Raw genomic sequence first — 22086 nt, 5'->3', positions numbered from 1 at the left:
CCCGGGAATGGGAAGAACGCCGTTCCAAGTCTGCCACCTTCAACGCCCCTCGTTAACACGTCCCTGACCCCACGGAACATATCTCCATCCATCATCACGGCAAACCCAAGGACAAGAGGTGAGACAATCGAGGAGTGGGCGATAATGTAACATTGAGACCAGGAGTTGCCACTGATGTGTAACAATATTGTAGTGCTGTGAAATGTACATCACTTTAGCCACCAAACAAGTCCAGTCTGAATGATTTAACATCTTTCTCTATGATTTGTCTGTCACTCCAGGAGGAAGGCAACAATTCCTCTGGATTCTATTGGAAGCACCCTTTCATCCAACCAGCAGAGCAGAAAGGTGAGAATACAGAACAGGGAGGACTGACCATCCTTTACTGGTGAACTGGCTTATTTGTATCCGTTTGTGTTGCAGGATGAACCAGAAGACTACTGGGAATATTTTACTGAATTATCTCCACTCATCCAATGCTAACTTTACAGTTGAAATCAGAATTCATTGTGAATGTTAGTTGTTTTGTAAAGATGAATTCCCACGAATATGTTTGAAAGCATGTGTTAATATTTAAGATGCTGTATTAACCTGCTTAGATGTTAGGGACTGATCACCCTCTAGTGGTTGTGTATGTACAATGACAAACATCCTGTGTGCCTAACTTCAATAAAATGCATTCCTTATATTTAAGTCACATATATTGGGGAAAAACAAGAAAACACAGGTGATCCCCAAAAAAGAAGGTTTTATTTTTCAAGCTACAGTTAAAGAAAAACAATACCAGATGCCGAAAATATAACATTTGCTTGGCTTTTTTTCCTCTCTTTTCACTTTCACATATGTACAGTTATCGAAGAACAGGGTATATACAGAGAATCGAAGGGAAGGGTGGTGGAGAGAGTGCATTTGCTTTTTGGGGACTAAACATGACTCTCCCACCAACAAAAAAAGCAAGGTAAAACCAACCAACATAAAAAGGACCTGCCACGACTCTGGTGATGTCAACTACTTTTCTGTACAATACAAACAGCCTACTTTGTTTCACGAATGAGAATTATGAGGGCGAGGGATTTGTATGTTCTCTGATTCGGAAGCAAATCTCAACTAGCGTTTTCTGAAAACTTTTAAACAAAAGAAAATGATAACATGAAATACAAAATATATATTTGACAACCATTCATGCAAAAAGATATTCAAGCCACTTCTACAAGGTCCAACTTTTTCCATCACGACAGTTTACAACAATCATATCACTCTCCCAAACCAGAAGTCTCTCTAATGAAAAACAAAACACACAAATGTGAATAAACACAACTAAAAAAAAAGCACAGAACAAGCATTGGAGGAATTTGAAGTCTGTCACCAAGTCAAACCGCAACCAAAGGGTAGTCATGGTATTCCATTGTCATGCGGAGGGAACTCAAAGTAATCAAGTTGTGATGTAGCAGATGTTGACCCAATCCTCAAAGTTTATACTGCACCAGTTGACAAAAACATGTATTATAAAAAAAAACAAAAAAAAACAAAGGGTGAATAAAGCAAAAAATATTTACTGGTTATGGGCTGGATCGAAAAATTTACAGCACAGCCCTTAACTAATAAGTTAGTCTATTAACAATTGCCAAAAGCAATTACCTTTCAAATGAAATAACCACAAAAAAAGGAGTGTTTGGTTTGGGCTTGACTTTTAGTGCACTGCTGTAGCACAAGTTTGTGCATATTTCTATGGAATAGATTGAACATTTCAAATTTGATATGGTATTGGTTTGAATCAGAAAACCTCTGATGAGAGAAATCTTATAGGGGCTTAACACTGTGGTAAGCGGTACTGAGTGTAATAGACAGAAACTAATAAACAAATGCCAAATTGAAAGCTTACATGAGAAAAAGTAGCAAAAAAAAAAATCAACACGAGAGACGCCCTTTCTAGACCTAAAAAGAAAAACTTATGGACAAAAATAAACATGTTTGTTTTCTTTCCAGATAATCAAAAGGGTTGTGCCTCTGCCATGGTGTGGCAGTCGCATTGAACACTGGTTACAGAGGGTCTGACAAAAGTGGATGTACAATTATAAAATACTAGCTTTTTTCTTTGAACGTTGACAGACAGAAAAACAGCCCATAAAATGTCCTAAATAAATAATTATCTATACCTTGTCATGCACCTTATGCTATGACCTTAATATGAAAGCCAGAAAATGGATTTCTGTATGGTTGCCTTAGCATTTCAATGAAAAGAAGAAGTTAGCCAGTCTCAATTTAGTAAGACCACTGAGCAAAAGGGTGTCTATTTGTATGTTACAGATAATAAAGAGATCTCCTTCCAATGTATTCCTGTTTTAGTACAGTTTTCAGAGGCAGAACGTGACAAAGAACCTACATGAATAAGTGAGGATGGTGATTGTCAAAAAAACACCTAGAAAATACTAACAATACAGTTGCCGTCCAGATGAGGGTTTACAATCAGCTGTTGGCATTGCAGAAAAGAACTTGGGTTGTAATAGTACACAGAAAAGGGTAGATTGAAAAGGGATATAAGAGGGATATAGTCCCTCTCACCCCTCTATCTTTAGGGGTCTTTCTTTGGCCCCGACCGCCGCGTGTCCCTGCACTTGTGGCAGTAAAAGATGTCAGGGACATTGGACTTTTTGATCTTGGCGCATGACAGATGGACCCACACTCCGCACTGGTTGCACTCGATCATCGGCCGCCCCGCAAATGGCTTGCCGCAGTAACAGGTGATCAAGTCCCAAGAGTCATCACCTGGGCGGGGAAGGAGGGAGAAGAGAGGTAAGATGGGGCATCTCATAGTGGGACAAGCAGGGATGGGTTCAGTGGGCACCTTACAGGGGCAAAGGTTTTCAAAAAGAAAAAGCTCTTCAACTGTTTGTTTACAGAGGTTTCAATTTATGGCCCCCTAATTACTTGGTGTTTACTAAGGAACTACATAGAAACAGCAGAATTACATAATTATTACCCATTAATTATTTGTCAGTGACTCAATACAAATGCAATGAAGTACCTATTTTTACCAAGTAGATTCAAATTAAATACCACATTTTCCCTTATTTATGCCCAAGAAAAGCAAACCTGGTAGGAGCCTCTGGTTTAGACCTCAGGGAACAGGTCAGTGCACTAATATCGAGCCAAGCAGCAAAGCATATTGCCAGGAAACAGTAGCCATACACTAAAGTGATGAGGCTTTTTTTGTGGAAATGACAGGGCACACACATTTACAGCAAAAATATTTGTGCTTTCTTGTCCATAGCGTGGTCAGTATGAAATCGCTTACCTGACTCCACCATGATGTCCTCGTCGGCTATCCATGTCTCACCTTCGCTCGAACTTATCTCTGCGTCCCGGTTGGACTCCTCCGCCTGCATCTTGGCCAGCCCCTGCATCCCTGCCTGCATCTTGGCCAGCCCCTGCATTCCTGGGGAGGAGACACTGTGCCCTGTCAGGTGCTCTTGGACCGAGCGCTCCCCGGGGGGGGCGTGGCTGGTCTCAGAGTCTGTTTCGCTTTGGGTGGCCGAGCTCTTAAGCTTCTTGAGGGCTTTGGGCTGCTTGGGATTTTTGCTGCGCTTGATGCGGGCCCTCTTCTCACCGCCACTGCTCCCGCTGTCGGCCGCACCACCAATGGCGGAACCCATTGACAACTTTTTGAGCTTTTTGTCCTTCTTGCGCTCTGCCTTGCTGGCAGTCTGGCTATCGTACAAAGAGTCTTTCAGCCGCATCTTGTCCAACAGGGAGCTGTCCGAGTGCATGTGGCGCATGCTCTTGCCCTTGTTGGCACGAGCCTTGTGGACAAACGTGTGGATGGTGTGCAGGTCATTGCCTCCGTCTCCCCAGCTGGCCCCCCCAGAGCTGCCGCCACTTCCACTTTCCCCCGATGCCCCTGAGCTGTGTGGGGAGCTGGAGGACGCTGGCGACCACGGACCTTCCTACACAGCCACAGATGTAGAGAAAGACCAATGAGGAAAGAAAACAGTATAGGACAAACAATACTTGACACATAGGGTTATAAATGTTACTTAACCCCCTAGAGTTGATTGACACACCAGTGCATCAATTTGTGTTAGATAAAATAATCCATCAAAATCAGTCAGTATAAGCATTGGATGAGTCTCAATCCACCTCTTCAGCCAGTGTTGCACTTCCGCATCTGCGGTTAAAGGTAGCAGAGTGGTGTTTGTCAGACCATGAGACATGCACCAAAAAAATAAATAAAAAATATATATATAAATAAATAAATAACACATATTTTAATAAATATATATTTTTTTTAAATCGGTCTGCTCGTGTAAACGACTGTAGTGTTCAAACTATTACGACAACTTTGGAAAAGGGAGACTCATGAACACGAAGGTGTTCTTTGTTTTGCTCTACAACCCCCACAAGCATCAGGAGACTGGTCTGAAGTCTACCATCGATGTGCCAACTTCTGTTGGTAGCGTCCGAACCGTTTGGGCTACAAACTAAATGGGACCCCACTGTAGAAAGGGGAGATTCTCCATTTTGCTCTACAAATGCCAAGACTTATTTTTCTCAATTTTTTTTAAATATCTCCTAGATTTAGGACAGACACGTCAAAACCTTGTTTCCTTTTTGCCATTTAAGAATGTGTTTTTCAACGAGTTTCTATGGGCTGGACCTCCCGAGTGGCACAGTGGTCTAAAAAATAATTTCTAATGGTATTGTACTTAAATCAAGTAAAAACTGCTGAATGAGTACAAAAATGTGATGTTTATTTTGATGATATGCCGTAAAATCACCAAAACAGGTTTTCCCTTGCTACTCTATAGTTTCCATTGGCACTTAATGGGCTGGACAATAGAAAGAGTCAAAATTCACCCAAGGCTGAAAAATGGCAAAAGAACGTTGCCTAAGCTGGAACGTTCGCAGAAGCTATTTTGACTGGAGTGACGCTTAGAATTCAATTTCGCCTAAATGGCACCAACAAATGTATCCCTTTTTATTTTACCACTACAATCTGTTCTTAGGACGAAACTGAAAAACAACTTGTGTAGAGCGTAAACATCCGCACCTTGATGGTGCCAAGTGTGCTTATGTCTGCATAACGAGAAGTAGGGGGGGGGGGGAATCTACTTTTTCTGGTCTAGAGCTCGATGATAGCAGAGTAAGCTGCCCAACCTTAAGTAATTACAAAGAGATTGATCCTGATTAAAATGGTATCCAATTCGAAAAAAAATCAAAATATACAGATTGCGAGATATTTGACAAAATAGACAGACATACCCGTATTTCCCTATAGTAAACAATGGGAGGACCCTCAGAGTTCCATGGGCAGTTTTTTGTTTACATTTTAACTACAAACAACGTGGGCAGGTCTCATTGTCAACAACAGCGAAACGGGCATTGTGACGTAAAATAAACTGGTAATAGAACGTTCGGAAGGCGAGTTGGTCCTCAATAGAACTAATAGGAGCTGGCGGGTGAAAAAGGCAATAAAATAAGGCCTGTTTTTCGCGATTACTTCAAAACTACGGCAAGCAGCTGGGACATATGGTAATATTATGAAACTGGGCTCGACGGCGGATGCAGTAAACTAGTTATCAGAAGAAAAAAAACATTGTTTAAGATGGCATGTGTCCAGCCTACACATAGAAGTCAACCCGGGTTGGGCTTGCCTAGGTGGGCTAGCTCGACTTGAGTTTTCACTTCCTCCAGACATTAGAAATGTCATATTGCTAGCTGTCTTCGCTAATGTTGCTAGCTAGCAAGATGTTGAATAGTTGAATTCGCCCTCACCATGCTGTAACTTACGTTACCACGCCAGTGCCAGACCGACTCAGACATGTATTTAGCTTTCTAACGTTAGCTAGCTAGCTAAACGGTTAGCGACGTCGCTAGCTACAGTCCTACTTTGTTTGCCATGACATTGGCTATTAGCTAGCTAACCAAGGAAACCAGACGACGGGTTTGATAGCTTGCTTTCAATACGACCTGGCCAGCTAAATTTCCTGCTAGCTCACGTTAGCTTGCTAGCTAGCGTGTTTCAACTCTGTGATTTGCTAGCCAGCGTTATGTAGCTAGCAGCTAGTATCCGAAGGCTGACTTGTCACAGGTGTATTGTGTAGTGCAAAAATGAATGAAGGATCCAGCTATGGTGGTAATTCGTGTCATGTATGACTATCGCAGTACCGCTTGTCCATGTGCTAGCAAACAGCTCAGACGAGCTAGCTAAACGTGGTGTAATCATCCACTAGTGATCAGCTGGTGGTTGCATAGTAATGGAGTCACCAGCCCCAATTATAATCGAACTGGCACCAGTTGTAAAACTGGGCTGTGCTGGCCCGGGTTTCTCTCGAGCCATCTTCAATTTGGCTCTAATTTTAAGTGCCAGTTGAAACGGGGTTTATGTTCTGATGTGCCTAGTTAACCTACCTCTTTTGGATTGGGGATATAGCCTGCATATGCCAAGACAAAGTTGCAGAACTTGTTAAAGTCTTCGACGGTCCTCTTTCTCCTCTCTGGAGGCTAAAGAGATGAAACAAAACATGAATGAGCTCCACACATACATGAATCAAGCTAATAACTCGTACATGCATCACCAAATAAAGTGGTCATGTTAAGGGTGAGGTGAAATTGATCACACCGGAAGTCTACTTACCAGAGTCTCCGTTTTGCACTTCAATAACGAATCTGTATAAGAAAAAAACAATTATTATACTAGCTATAATCTGTTAACATTTTATACACAGTCATTTGGATTAAAAAAGTATACATTACTTCAAAGTACAATTCAATTTTCAGGTTATAATAACCTCATTCTCTCCACTGTGTCTATTTGTGTTCGGCCTAGAGATGTATCGAGAGAATATAGGAAAAACGAGTTAGCTTGTTAATGCAATGAAAAACTGAACCAGACAAGGGTACTGCCTGTTTAGTTTGCTAACTAACAATGATGTTACCTAGTTGTCTTAAACGAGTGACTACCTCCGCTGCTCGCCAGTAACGATGTTAGCCAGTTAGCTAACGTTACCGCCAACAATGGTGTCTTTATATTTTTACAACGGGTCAATAACTTAAATAGAGATGCAAAGACAAATTAAAGACTGTTACATGGTGCTTGGGGGTGAAAATGTTGAGTCGTAACTAGCTGGCTACAGTAGGTTGGATAACGTTAGCGAACAAACTTGAACCATGCCATCCATGCATGCATTGTGAGCCAGCTTTAGCAGCTGGCATGAGGAGCCGGCTCAACCCCGAATTTTTAACTTGGCTAGCAACCTAGTAGCATCTAGATAACTAACTAGCTTACTAGTTACTGTAGCAAGCTAACAAACAAACACTGATAGTTAGCTGTTGAAGACATGTTAGTTGACTGGTAAAGCAAAAGTCTTTATGCCCCATTTTGTTAGAACGTTATGCTTGCTAGCTAGTTACCGTTAGCTTGTCAGCGGTTATTTTACATTAGCCACATCAATGCCATGGTTAAGCAAACGTTAACTAGCTACGCTATCTATCGTTACTGCATAAAAACGCACAGTTTATCATCAAACTCTGCAAGCTAATTTACGTTGACTGTTTGATACAGATTAAGTCAATCTAGATGACAGTTAATGTTAGTTAACTATAGCGACGTATTAGCTAACGTTAACCAACTATCATTGCGATTGAACAACCAACAGTTGCTTTACTAGGAGGCTTGAACAAAACCAACAATGTCCGCTAGCTAGAAAACAATTCTAGATCAATTTACTATGTGAACTGACACTTAACGTACCTTGGTGTTCAGACATTATTTCAAGCATTGTCGCCTCAGCAACAAGGCCCGTTGTGGTGGTAGCTACCAGGTAGCTAGCAGCTGGGGTGTTTTTCTCCCGGCTTGACTGCTGACTGTGTGAGTGTGGGACACCCTGCCGAGAACGGAGGACTCAACTCTTCGACAAGCGACTTTCCTTGAGTTTTTGGATTGTGGTCCCCAGTTCTAGATTGTTTAACCGGCTAGGTACGGACTAGCCAATAACAATTGCAGAAATAATTCCTTATCTGCCCGTTACCTAGCTAACAAGAAGCAAGGTTAGCTAGCTAACGTTACTAGCTAATTTCTTCGTCACAGCAGTTATATTGCATAAATATTCCTGGAAATCAACTAGTTTTTTTAAACTATCGCGCTAAGTCACCGGAGAAAAACTGCAGCAGGTGAATCCATTGTAAAGGACAAAAGCATTCAGGTAACACATTTCTTAGATGAAGTTTACGTTTTTCCATAACACGAGCAAAATCGACGAGAGTGACTAGAATATGTATCGTCCCTTGCGCGCCTCACTCCAGCCAGGCATCTTCTTCTCTGGCATAATGGCGTTTGCAACAATTGGATGTGCATTACGCCACCTACTGTGCAGGTGGATAACAAAGACTCCAAAAAGGAGAAAAACATTTGGTAAAAATATTCATACAAACCACCCCAAAAAAGTTTAACTAAACTAAATCAACATGCTTTTCAGTTAAAATCCAAAATTCGATTCAGGGTCAGAAGGATCCTGTGAGGATGGGACATTTTCTGGCAACAGTAGTCCTTGCAGTGCATCTGCCGTGAAGTCTTGGAGCCCCAAAAACATTTTGGCTGCAGATACAATGATGTGAAGTACAAATAATAACTCTGGCTATAAATGCTACAAAATTCACCTTCACAATGAGTGTATCCAGATCTCTTGATTGACATAAAAACATTTGCAACTGGTTGTGGTGCATCCACCATCATATCTTCTTCAGCACTATGGCCTCTTGCCCCTTCGACTCTCTTCACCGCCACCACATAGGAGATCTGCTGTACAACGCAGATCCTTGACACTGTAATGGGAATTTTAATGTTTGTGCTTTTCTTATAACAAATTTCTGTGTTCTATTCATGTGCTGTTCTATAAACCAGTTTCTGTGTTCATGCAAGTGGCTGACTGTACAAATCAACTATCAGTAGCTACAATTTGGCTATACACACAGACATTGTTTTGAGAATGAACGAACGATATATTGGTTTTAAGGTCTCAGCTTAGAGAAGAGAAGCCTCGTGAGATGTTGGTCTGTCACATGTTATGAAACAGTATTGGTCGGTCACATGAATAGAACAAAATGGTAATGATTAATAAATTATGCTAAATCATGCAAATATAACTTGTCTGTGTATTGCCATATATAAGACAACTGCTGGGTCTGCCCAAGCAGAGCTCCCGATTGACATTTGTATTGTGGTGCATTGAGTTGGTTGGAATCTCTCCAGCATGCTGACAATAAACAATGAATCGTTTAAGATTGACTTCGAGTGTCCTTGTGTAAGAATGTTTCCACTACAACACCTTGACCTCTTTCACCCTAACAGGTCACTCAAGGAAGTCCATAGTACGATCCCCACCACAGTTGCAACATTTTCCCTTCATAGATTCTTCAATAGCATACTTCTCCCGTCTACAAACATTTGACACGTGGCCACTGAGTGGTTTTGGCACAATTGCTCTCTCCGCATATCTCACATATCCAAGCTTCACATGTGAAGAGTCTCCTCAAACAACAATAATATCGATAGGCTTTTCTCCTTTTACAATACGGGTCAGGCGATGTGCACTGACCGCTCCTAGGATTTTCTGAATAAGGTAAGCCCACTCGTCATCTATATCTAATGAGACTCCAGATATAACTCCTTTAGCAGGTGCCCTGCTCTGAAGATCAATGAAGGTCAGTTCCGACATAGGGAATTTAGCCAGATCCAGTGCACGCTTCTTCTGTTCTTCATTTACACAATTAACCAATTGGGCTGCCGCAGTGGTTTAAGGCAATGCATCTCAGTGCAAGAGGCGTCACTGGTTCAAAATCCAGGCTGTATCACATCCGGGCGAGCTTGGGAGTCCCATAGGATGGCGCACAATTGGCCCAGCATCGTCCGGGTTTGGCCGGGGTAGGCCGTCATTGTAAATAAGAATTTGTTCTTAACTGACTTGCCTAGTTAAATAAAGGTTAAATAAAAATAAATAAAAAACAAGGCCGCTTCTAGCCACCTTGATTGAATCCACCTTTCCCATTGCTCTCTTCACAGTCCTCAATAGTAAAAAGGACCTCCCAAATTAACCTCCTTGTCCAAAAAATGTTGGGTTACGGATGTAACCTTGGTTCTCTGAGTAGAGTAACGGGTTACCAAACGACCTATGGGAACTCCTTCCCATTCACGCAATGTGATTGAGATGCTTCACATCAAAGATGTTTAAAATCATGTCACACCCTTACTGTACCCACGTGACTTGTCACTATAAAAAGGTGGTGTGTTGTGACAATATCTATTACTTCACTTGAACCCAACAGGGGGGATGGAATGACATGAACGCTTGGCGACCCGTTACTCTACTCAGGGAACCAAAGTTACACCCGTAACCCAACGTTCTCTTTCATTTTTGTAACGGGTGGGAAAGTATGTACCAAAGATGTTGTTCGGACAACAAAGTGGGATAACTCACCATTTAACTTAGTCCAGATCAGTGCCTGGGATGTCCTTGCATCCACCACAGGATAAAACAAACTGAAAGCTAGAACATACAACATGAAGCTTCAATTGGGTGCAACAGCACCAAGAGTGGAAGGCCTCTGTATAGAACATCCATCTCACGGTTGATAAGAAAGTATGTACAAGGTTCACAGTATGCTCACTTATCTGTGTTGAGAGAGCATGCCATGTCCAGAACCACAGACCCCACTGATGGAGTGGACATAACATTGAGTCTGTAGTACCTCATGAAAGTTATAGGTGTTGCCCAACTTGCAGCAACACAGAGAGTCCAGGGAGGCCCCTCTGAACAGGGGCCATGAAGTGGCCATACACCTGGTGGAGTGTGCTACCACGTGGTCTGGAGACCTTTAATGTTTACACTCTGTTCTCCCCATAACACACAAAATGCTGTTCTGATGAACAGTTCTTGTTGCAGGAAGATAGGCACTCAATGCCCTAACTGGGCAAAGTGTATGCAACTCACGACTCTCCTGTGACGAGTGGGGAGGCGGGTGAAATGAAATATTAAGGGCTGGTTAGCATGTGATGATGAAAGCACCTTAGGTAAGAATTCTGGATTTGGCCGAAGCACTGCCTTAGATCCATTTTCTGCTAGAGGCATGAAGGATGGGTAGAAAGTGCATGTAATTCTTCAACACATTTGGCTTAAACAATAGCCAATAGAAAGTCAGTAATTAACTGAGAGCTCACATACTGTAGCTCAAGTGAAGACAGTAGGACTACAGCGTTCACATAGAGGATGCCCTGGCTGCCTGAATTGTATCAAATTACCAAGGACGGCAACCCTGAAGCTATAAGGCGGTCACATTCAGGGGCCACACTCACAACTTCAGTATGCTGGGTTTGGGGTGCCAAAGCTTGCCGTTCACTTGTGAGAGGAGGTCCGCTCGAATAGGGATTTCCTATGGTTGAGAGGTTGTCAGTTGTACAAGGTCTGAAAACCAGTGATGCTGTGGTCAATGTGGAGCAACAAGTAGAACTGGCGCACTCTCAAGACTGATCTTCCTCAAGACCTGAGGGAGCAAGGGAATTGGTAGAAACACATACAGCACAACCCCGATTGGGCCTGCTGGTGCCTTTATGGAGATACACATAGGACAATAGGTTGAGTCTTGCGATGCGAACAGATCGGCGTTCTGAATCGTGCCCAGATCCTCTCCACTACTGTGGAATGTATCCTCCAGCCTCAAGGAAGAGGGCCTCCTCTGGAGAGAAAGTCTGCTGCCTGATTCTACACCCCTGCAGGTGTTTTGCTCTGAGGGTTGAAAGGTGTCTCTTTGCCCAAAGGAGTATCTCCCCTGCTAGTGCATTGGAGCTCACGCACTCAGTCTTTGAAGAACTGAATTCATCAAACTTGGATGTGGATGCCATGGAAGGAGAAGCATTCTCCACATTGAGGTTTCTGCTTGCCCTCTCAAAGATTTCAGACAAGGATATTTTCTGGTCGACCATCACTGGGACTGGATGATGCTAGAGCTGTGGTACACAGCATCATAATCATCATCAGAGTGCTCATGTGTCATAAGAGTGGGAGGCTCTTGTGGACAGTACGTCAGTGTCATCTGATTCAACAACCACGCGCCGTTCAGAGGTAGGGGTTGGATTTGGTACTGGCAGGGGAAGCCTGGCCAGGATGTGCTCGAGGGCAGACTCAATGGTTTCCATACGACTGTCCAGTGACTTAATATCCTTGCGCGCCTCAGTGCGTCAAAAATTTTTACCAGGCGAGGATCAGCGATGGTATTTTTTGGCCAGTGGATCACGAGTGGAGTGAGACCCGTCATTAGACCTGGAGCGTTTAGAATGATCATTGATCTGTGAGACAGACACATCTGATAAGAATGTGTCTGCCTCACAGCTCTGCCCCCAAAGTGCGCAAGTCAAGATTTCAATGCTCTTGGTTTGAATTTCTAAGAGTATATGCAAGTGCTGCTACCCTGTTACCCAAAATGTGTGATCATCCGAGGCTGGGTGTTGTTTTTCACACTTGACATGGGTGGAATGACATCCTGTGTACAGCACTGAACCATTATGCAAAGAACGGATTTTCACACAAGAGAAGTGTATTCCAAGAAAAAGGTAACAAAAAATAGCTTTTTGTCTCGATGTGTCTCGGTGTATGCTTCGATTGCCTCGGTATCTGCTTTGGATGCTTCGAGAGTATGTTATAGTTAGCTTTGGCTACGATCCGTAGTGCTTCAGGGTTGAGACCCCCGTCTAAATATGTATCAAGGTCCGAGCTCGAAACACCCAAGAGTGAACTGTCAGTCTGAGCGTTGGTGGACTTGGTCAAGAGAGAACCGGTAGCCTCCAGTACTGCTGAGCTCTGTGATCACAGAAAAACTCCAAGCGAGGGATTGGTAATACTGGATCTATGGGCTGGTGTGGCAGTCAAGCGGGAACTGGCATGACACTGCAGGTCAACAAGTGCCAACAACAGCTACAACAAGCTATGTATGGCTAATTTAGCTAGCTAGCTACGTGCTAACTTCTGAGGTAAAGGAATAGACCCGAAGCTATCTAGTTAGCTAACACAAGGATGATAAATGCCCAACAAAAAGCAATAAAAGTTAGCTCGTATGGGCAGGCACAATAACTAGAGAGAGGCGGATTAGATTAGATAAAATGTACTTCTCGCAGCACCTCCTCGAGTCATTGAAGAATCGTAACAGTAAGAAAGTAATCCAAAGGGGATTAATAGCAATCTCGTAATGAAAAACACAAACGTGAGAGTGAAGAAATGACAGTATGTCATGCCACACCGCCTTTTATAGTGACAGGTCACATGGGTACATTAAGGGTGTGTGACTGTAAACCTCTTTGATATTAAGCATCTCAATCACATCGCATGAAGGGGAGTTCCCATAGGTCATTTGACGACCCGTTACAAAAAAAGAAAAAGAAAGCAGTCCAAGAAGAAATGCATTATTGGACCGACCCTTTTAATCCACTACAACTTTTGCTTGTTTCGTTAAATTTTTTGATTTCACTGTTTTCCATTCACTTTCACAAACTTCACTTGCTGCACTTTCAGATTCAATCAACATTTCCGCTTCTCCAACCTTCAGCTAGCAGAGCCAGGCATAAGCAATGTCAATTTTATGATTATTCATGAGTCTCGACATGTCGGGTGATTGGTTAAGCCTTTTTGGGTGCGTGACGTCACACAGATGCTGTGTGTGCTGTCATACCGCGTTCAAAACAACTGGGAACTCGGATATCTCTGACTTCCGACATCAGTGCGTTCAAGACAACTGGGAACTCTGAGAAAATGTTGCTCTGACTGGGAAAAATCATTTTGAACGGTCATACAACTCGGAATTCCAAGCCTGAAACTCAAGCATCTTTCTAGAGCTCCGACCTGAAGATCACTTACGTCATCATTTGACCTCGTTTTTTTCAGAGTTCTCAGTTGTCTTGAACGCAGCGCTAGCACTGACCAAACAAATTTGGAAACCCAGCTTCAGCTTGATCACCAAATTAATTGGGAAATAAATTAAAGCCTCACCAGCAAGCTACCATCTATTTTAGTTCCACTGTCCAATCATTCAAAAAACGAGCCCACTAATTGTTCTTTTTACCCTTCCACAAATGTTCTGGTATGTGTTGCTCAGTAATTATATCGCTATCCTCCTAAATGCAGCGGTCAGTGGATAAACTAGTTGGCTACTGCATGGCCAGTATGAACCAGCATGCTAGCTAGCCAGATACATTTCAGTCAGTAACTATCTCTATAGTTTAAAGTTTTAATGTCATGTTCACAAGTACAGTAAAATGCCTTTCTTGCCTCAAAAACAATGGTCACTGGATAAACTAACTATGAGTTGAACATATTTATCTGAAAATTAACTAGTAGCCAGTACTAGTGCCCATGGTAGAATCATATCTAACCCGCTGACTCCTGAAGCGTATGTCCCAATAAGCTCCCGAGTTTAGCTAACGTTTACTAGCTAGCGTCGCGATTAACATTTTGCTAGCTAGCTGAGCTGTTTTATGAGAAAACTGCAAATATGAAAAAATGTCAATATTATGGTAACTGTCATTGAAGTTGTTGGTTAATACTTGTTTCAGGTCCGAGGTGAGAGAAATTGTCCGCCATTTTGTGTTTCGGTAAGGGCTCACGTCACACACTCAAGAAGGCTCAACCAATCACCTGACGGGTTCTATGTCGAGGCTCATAAATATTCATGAAATGTGCCCCCACCCCCACCCATCTGAACTTGATAGATAATTCTAAACTTTTGACATATTTTGAACATGTACTGTACTTAAGTTAACAATGACACTCACTGAATCATTTTAATGAGAACCTTCATTACGCCTCTTCCAGGGATAATCTGAACTGAACTTGATAGAACTGGATAGAATCCTCCTTCCTTCCTGCTTTTAGTTCTAAGCAATAGGCCCTTCTCCACAACTCACACCAATTTTTACTTCTTCATGGTCCTCCATTTGTCCTTTATGTGGACGGAAGAGCATTGAGCAAAGGGGTAAAACGACCTGATTTTTCCCCAGTTGCCCTCACCATAGTGGGAAACCCCTGCTTCCACCCACTCCTTGGGCATCCACATCCTCTTCTTTCCAGTGCTGATGCTATCTTCAAAGGCATATTAGGAGAGTCAGATAAAGATTCCTTATCACTCCACATTTTCCTTGTAACATTGCCCTTCTGGGGGGGTGGAGGTAGGATGCACACCCCCACGAGGAGCAGGTTCCTCTGCGAAGTCATCCAAATTACACACATCATTCTTGCCTCGTTTGCAATGCTGTTGAGTGGGTGAGTGGACGCTGGGCTCACCCGGCTGCAGGCACCCGCTCATGAGAGGCGGTGTATTCCTGCCCGCTCACCTGGCTGTTGGGATCCATAGCTAGCCTGGCCACTGTGCACCACCTGCCCCTTCTGTGAGGCTGCCTCCAGACAGAGGACAATGTCTGTCCCTCAGGCCACATCTGCTGGGGAGGCTTCCATTGGTCTGCTGCCTGAAAAGTGCAGGTGGGACCTCTGAGTCCACAACTTCTACATTCTCTTGCACTTCTCTCGCCACCTCCTCCTCTAACAGGCAAAGGTAATCTGCTGGTCAATCTGACCAGTGTACACGGCAATCAGCTGGTGAGTTTTAATTGAACATCAGGGGGGGGGTCACTGGCAGAAAGAAGGAGCACAGCAGATTACACTTGGTCTACATGCATGCACATTGCAGTGTAGCACAATGACCTGTCAAGAAGGATATGAGTGTCTACTTGGGTCTGGGTGTGGAGGCTTTCTGCTATGGAACAAGGCGCATTGCTGGCACAATGTGCTCCTTTGGTTGAGGCTGTGAGGGGGAATCTTGTTGTGCTGGCAGCTGAGGAGAAGTATTTGGGTATACGCATAGCTGCGGGAAGTAGGGGTGCTGAGGGTGTTGCAGCATCCCCTGAAAAATCAGAAGAAAAAAAGAAAAGAAAAATATACATTGAGGGGAAAAGTATTTGATCCTCTGCTGATTTTGTACGTTTGCCCACAGACAAATAAATGATCAGTCTATCATTTTAATGGTAGGTTTATTAGAACAGTGAGAGACAGAAAAGGCTGACGTTTGGCAACTTGAACCTTCAGCTCCCTCCACAGATTTTCTATGGGATTAAGTTCTGGAGACTGGCTAGGCCACTCCAGGACCTTAATGTGCTTCTTCTTGAGCCAGTCCTTTGTTGCCTTGGCCATGTGTTTTGGGTCATTGTCATGCTGGAATACCATCCACGACCCATTTTCAATGTCCTTGCTGAGGGAAGGAGGTTCTCACCCAAGATTTGAGAGTACATGGCCCCGTCCATCATCTCTTTGATGCGGTGAAGTTGTCCTGTCCCCTTAGCAGAAAAACACCCCCAAAGCATAATGTTTCCACCTCCATGTTTGACGGTGGGGATGGTGTTCTTGGGGTCATAGGCAGCATTCCTACTCCTCCAAACACAGCGAGTTGAGTTGATGCCAAAGAGCTCCATTTTGGTCTCATCTGACCACAACCCTTTCACCCAGTTGTCCTATGAATCATTCAGATGTTCATTGGCAAACTTCAGACGCGCATGTATATGTGCTTTCTTGAGCAGGGGGACCTTGCGGGCGCTGCAGGATTTCAGTCCTTCACGGCGTAGTGTGTTACCAATTGTTTTCTTGGTGACTATGGTCCCAGCTGCCTTGAGATCATTGACAAGATCCTCCCGTGTAGTTCTGGGCTGATTCCTCACCGTTCTCATGATCATTGCAACTCCACAAGGTGAGATCTTGCATGGAGCCCCAGGCCAAGAGAGATTGACAGTTCTTTGTGTTTCTTCCATTTGCGAATAATCGCACCAACTGTTGTCACCTTCTCACCAAGCTGCTTGGCGATGGTCTTGTAGCCCATTCCAGCCTTGTGTAGGTCTACAATCTTGTCCCTGACATCCTTGGAGAGCTCTTTGGTCTTGGCCATGGTGGAGAGTTTGGAATCTGATTGATTGATTGCTTCTGTGGACAGGTGTCTTTTATACAGGTAACAAACTGAGATTAGGAGCACTCCCTTTAAGAGTGTGCTCCTAATCTCAGCTCGTTAGCTGTATAAAAGACAACTGGGAGCCAGAAATCTTTCTGATTGAGAGGGGGTCAAAGACTTATTTCCCTCATTAAAATGCAAATCAATTTATAACATTTTTGACATGCGTTTCTATAGATTTTTTTGTTGTTATTCTGTCTCTCACTGTTCAAATAAACCTACCATTAAAATTATAGACTGATCATTTCTTTGTCAGTGGACAAATGTACAAAATCAGCAGGGGATCAAATACTTTTTTCCCTCACTGTATATATATTATATATATATTTAATTCAGATTTTCCAGGGGATGCTGCAGCACCCTCAGCACCCCTACATACATATATACATATATATTTGGATTTTAAAAAATTCTCTTCACAATAGTGCACTGGGCCTTTACTAGTATTAGCGGACCAAAATAGACGTCTGTAGCTTAGGCAAACACATTTTTTCAGCATCTCTGCTTTGGCAAAAAATGGAGTTGCACATAACGCTGCACCTTTTGATGTAAATGTTTGTGGACAAGGTTTGGTTCTTTCAGGATTCCAGAAACACAATCACAGAGAAAGGGACAAGGCAACAACTCTTACAATTCCAACCATTGAATCCTGCAAGATGAATTCTTGATCAAATAACCTGGAAAAAAACACTTTTTGTGCAGTATTAATTTACAAACCACTTAATGTAAATGTGCACTACCGTTCAAAAGTTTGGGGTCACTTAGAAATGTCCTCTTCGCTGTTGACGTTGAGACTGGTTTTTGCGGGTACTATTTAATGAAGCTCCCAGTTGAGGACTTGTGAGGCGTCTGTTTCTCAAACTAGACACTCTAATTTACTTGTCAAAGAGGCGACTCCAGGAGTAGCCATGGTGGATTTACAGGAATAGCTACCTTTGGACTAAACTCCTTTCCGGTAACAGTCCCATCTCCTTCGCCTGGATATTACCCACCCATTACCAACCCAACCCAAGCTCGTGTTCTGTCTTCGCTCATGTTCCCAGCATGCCTGTAAAATCCCTTTTGCAGGATGAGACACCCCATGTCCCCTGTAATAATTAATTCCCAGCTGCTGTCTCCTAATCTGCAATGGCATGTCCCCCATCTCCACCAGTATTGCAGCCACTGGGGACGTCCGAAACGCCCCACTACATATTCTGAGTCCTTGCCCCTGTATGACATCTAGCCTTCCAACGATGTCCGGGCTGCCGAACATACGCTATACTGCCATAGTCTCTTACAGATCAGATCAATGCAACATACATGGTCCTCAATGAGGAACACACAGCCCCCCCACTCCTTCCCCGTCAGATAGCGCATCACATTTAGCACCTTCTTACACTTTACCACCACTCTTGCCGCCTGTTATAGACCCCCCTCAGCTCCCAGTTGTGCCCTGGACACCATATGTGAATTGATTGCCCCTCATCTATCTTCAGAGTTCGTTCTGTTAGGTGACCGAAACTGGGATATGCTTAACACCCCGGCAGTCCTACAATCTAAGATAGATGCCCTCAATCTCACACAAATCATCAAGGAACCCACCAGGTACAACCCTAAATCCGTAAACATGGGCACCCTCATAGATATTATCCTGACCAACTTGCCCTCCAAATACACCTCTGCTTTTTTCAATCAGGATCTCAGCGATCACTGCCTCATTGCCTGCATCCGCTATGGCTCCGCGGTCAAACGACCACCCCTCAACACTGTCAAATGCTCCCTAAAACACTTCTGCGAGCAGGCCTTTCTAATCGACCTGGCCCGGGTATCCTGACAGGATATTGACCTCATCCCGTCAGTCGAGGATGCCGGGTCGTTCTTTAAAAGTAATTTCCTCACCCTTTCAAAAAATGTAGAACTAAGAACAGATAAAGCCCTTGGTTCACTCCAGACCTGACTGCCCTTGACCAGCACAAAAACATCCTGTGGCGGACTGAAATAGCATCGAATAGTCCCCGCGATATGCAACTGTTCAGGGAAGTCAGGAACCAATACACGCAGTCAGTCAGGAAAGCAAAGGCTAGCTTTTTCCATCAGAAATTTGCATCCTGTAGCTCTAACTCCAAAAAGTTTTGGGACACTGTAAAGTCCATGGAGAACAAGAGCACCTCCTCCCAGCTGCCCACAGTACTGAGGCTAGGTAACACGGTCACCACCGATAAATCCATGATAATCTAAAATTTCAAAAAGCATTTCTCTACGGCTGGCCATGCTTTCCTCCTGGCTACCCCAACCCCGGCCAACAGCTTTCCGAGCTGGTCATGGGTGCACCTCAGCCACGCTCAAGGTACTAAACGATATCATAACCGCCATCGATAAAAGACAGTACTGTGCAGCCATCTTCATCGACCTGGCCAAGGCTTTCGACTCTGTCAATCACTATATTCTTATCGGCAGACTCAATAGCATTGGTTTCTCAAATGACTGCCTTGCCTGGTTCACCAACTACTTCGCAGATAGAGTTCAGTGTGTCAAATCGGAGGGCCTATTGTCTGGACCTCTGGCAGTCTCTATGGGGGTACCACAGGGTTCAATTCTCGGGCCGACTCTTTTCTCTGTATATATCAATGATGTCGCTCTTGCTGCAGGTGATTATCTGATCCACCTCTACGCAGACGACACCATTCTGTATACATCTGGCACTTCTTTGGACACTGTGCTAACAAACCTCCAAACGAGCTTCAATGCCATACAACACTCCTTCTGTGGCCTCCAACTGCTCTTAAACGCTAGTAAAACCAAATGCATGCTTTTCAACCGTTCGCTGCCCACACTCGCCCGCCCGACTAGCATCACGACCCTGGACAGTTTTGACCTAGAATATGTGGACAACTACAAATACCTAGGTGTCTGGCTAGACTGTAAACTCTCCTTCAAGACTCATATTAAACATCTCCAATCCCAAATCAAATCTAGAATCGGCTTTCTATTTCGCAACAAAGCCTCCTTCACTCACACCACCAAACTTACCCTAGTAAAACTGACTATCCTACCGATCCTCGACTTCGGTGATGTCATCTACAAAATAGCTTCCAATACTCTACTCAGCAAACTGGATGCAGTCTATCACAGTGCCATCCGTTTTGTTACCAAAGCCCCTTATACCACCCACCACTGTGACATGTATGCTCTAGTCGGTTGGCCCTCGCTACATATTCGTCGCCAGACCCACTGGCTCCAGGTCATTTATAAGTCTATGCTAGGTAAAGCTCCACCTTATCTCAGCTCACTGGTCACCATAAAAACACCCACACGTAGCACGCGCTCCAGCAGGTATAGCTCACTGGTCATCCCCAAAGCCAACGCCTCCTTTGGCCGCCTTTCCTTTCAGTTCCGTGCTGCCAGTGACTGGAACGAATTGCAAAAATCGCTGAAGCTGGAGACTTTCCTTCACTAACTTTAAACATCAGCTATCTGAGCAGCTAACCGATCGCTGCAGCTGTACATAGTCCATCTGTAAATAGCCCACCCAATCTACCTACCTCATCCCCATATTGTTTTTATTTACTTTTCTGCTCTTTTGCACACCAGTATCTCTACTTGCACATCATCATCTGGTCATTTATCACTCCAGTCTTAATCTGCTAAATTGTAATTACTTCGCTACTATGGCCTATTTATTGCCTACCTCCTCACGCCATTTGCACACACTGTATATAGACTTTCTTTTTTTATATTGTGTTGTTGACTGTACGCTTGTTTATTCCATGTGTAACTCTGTTGTTGTTTGTGTCGCACTGCTTTGCTTTATCTTGGCCAGGTCGCAGTTGTAAATGAGAACTTGCTCTCAACTAGCTTACCTGGTTAAATAAAAATAAAAAGTAAACTCTCTCAATGTGTTCTGCCCAGGTCAGTCTAGTGTCAAAGTATACCCCAAGGAACCTGAAGGACCACACCCTCTCCAAGTTTCTCCCATATAACCTCAAGCATACCTCATCTCCCACCTTCCTCCTGTAAAAGAACACTGAGTTCTCTACAGAGAACCTGAATCCCCACATTAATGCCCACCGCTCTACCTCATCACTTGCTTCCTGTACCTTCCTGACTATGTATGGCACATTTCATTCCCTCTTCCATAAGGCCCCATCATCTGCAAATAACGACCTCCCAATATCCGGCTGTACCTGAGCGTAAACATCATTGATCATTATTGAGAACAACTAATTACGCTCCCCTGTGGTGTATCGTTATCTACCAGGTAGCTGCCTGATAGTGACTCCTACCATCACCTGGATAGACCTTCCAAACAGGAAATCCTTTATCCAGTTGTTCGTTCTTCCTCCTACCCCCATAATACCAAACTTAATTAACAATCCCTCTTTCCACATCATATCACATGCCTTCGCCACATCAAAAAGGACAGCTACAACAGTCTCCTTGTTTACCTGAGCTTTCCTGGCTTCTAAGCAGAGCACTGGGTCTGGGTTAACCCAGCCTTACCTATTGCCCTTTTCAGCTCTGCCATGGTAAATGGTGCATTCAACGCATTATTTACAGTTGAAGTCGGCAGTTTACATACACCATACAACCCCACCCCGTTGAGGGCCACACCCATGTTATTCATCGAGACACACCAATAAGTAAAATGAAGGCTAAAGCTTTGTTCCATGGATGACCGCTCTTGGTGACAACTTCACCACTTATTCATTGAACTGTTTATTTACTCCTCCCAATCACATGGTTACATTCCAATGTACATACTAGTTTACTATTTAGGATTAAGTAATGTGTTGTCAATGCATTCTAAGTGGTAAGCAAGTGGACATTGAAACAAAGACATCCCATTTTATTAAACAGCAGTTCATAAGGATATACAGGTGAAGTCAGAACTTTACATACACCTTAGCCAAATGCATTTAAACTCAGTTTTTCACCATTCCTGACATTTAATCCTAGTAGAAATTCCCTGTTTTAGGTCAGTTAGGATCACCACTTTATTTTAAGAATGTGAAATGTCAGAATAATAGTAGAGATAATGATTTATTTCAGCTTTTATTTCTTTCATCACATTCCCAG

At 43.5% G+C, this 22086-nt stretch overlaps 1 protein-coding gene across 1 annotated transcript; it reads right to left on the bottom strand.

Moving 5' to 3' along the window:
* Positions 1-731: 731 nt before the first annotated feature.
* LOC106577559 (PHD finger protein 23B) lies at positions 732-8329 on the bottom strand. Its single transcript, XM_014155703.2, has 5 exons — positions 7751-8329; positions 6635-6666; positions 6409-6501; positions 3296-3944; positions 732-2766 (listed from the first exon to the last, which is right to left on the bottom strand). Exons 1-5 carry the CDS (start codon positions 7776-7778, stop codon positions 2573-2575), a joined length of 996 nt encoding a protein of 331 aa, XP_014011178.1. The 5' UTR covers positions 7779-8329; the 3' UTR covers positions 732-2572.
* Positions 8330-22086: the final 13757 nt, after the last annotated feature.

Source organism: Salmo salar, chromosome ssa18 (assembly GCF_905237065.1).
Source record: "Salmo salar chromosome ssa18, Ssal_v3.1, whole genome shotgun sequence".
NCBI classification, from domain to species: domain Eukaryota; kingdom Metazoa; phylum Chordata; class Actinopteri; order Salmoniformes; family Salmonidae; genus Salmo; species Salmo salar.
This window is presented reverse-complemented; position numbering and strand designations above follow the sequence as displayed.

Excerpts from the sequence above, each read along its gene's own strand:
- LOC106577559 (XM_014155703.2), bottom strand. The coding sequence starts at position 7,778 with ATGCTTGAAATAATGTCTGAACACCAAG. Across the intron at positions 6,502-6,634 it reads AGTGCAAAACGGAGACTCTG|CCTCCAGAGAGGAGAAAGAG; the intron begins GTAAGTAGACTT and ends TCATCTCTTTAG. Across the intron at positions 2,767-3,295 it reads GGACATCATGGTGGAGTCAG|GTGATGACTCTTGGGACTTG; the intron begins GTAAGCGATTTC and ends TTCCCCGCCCAG.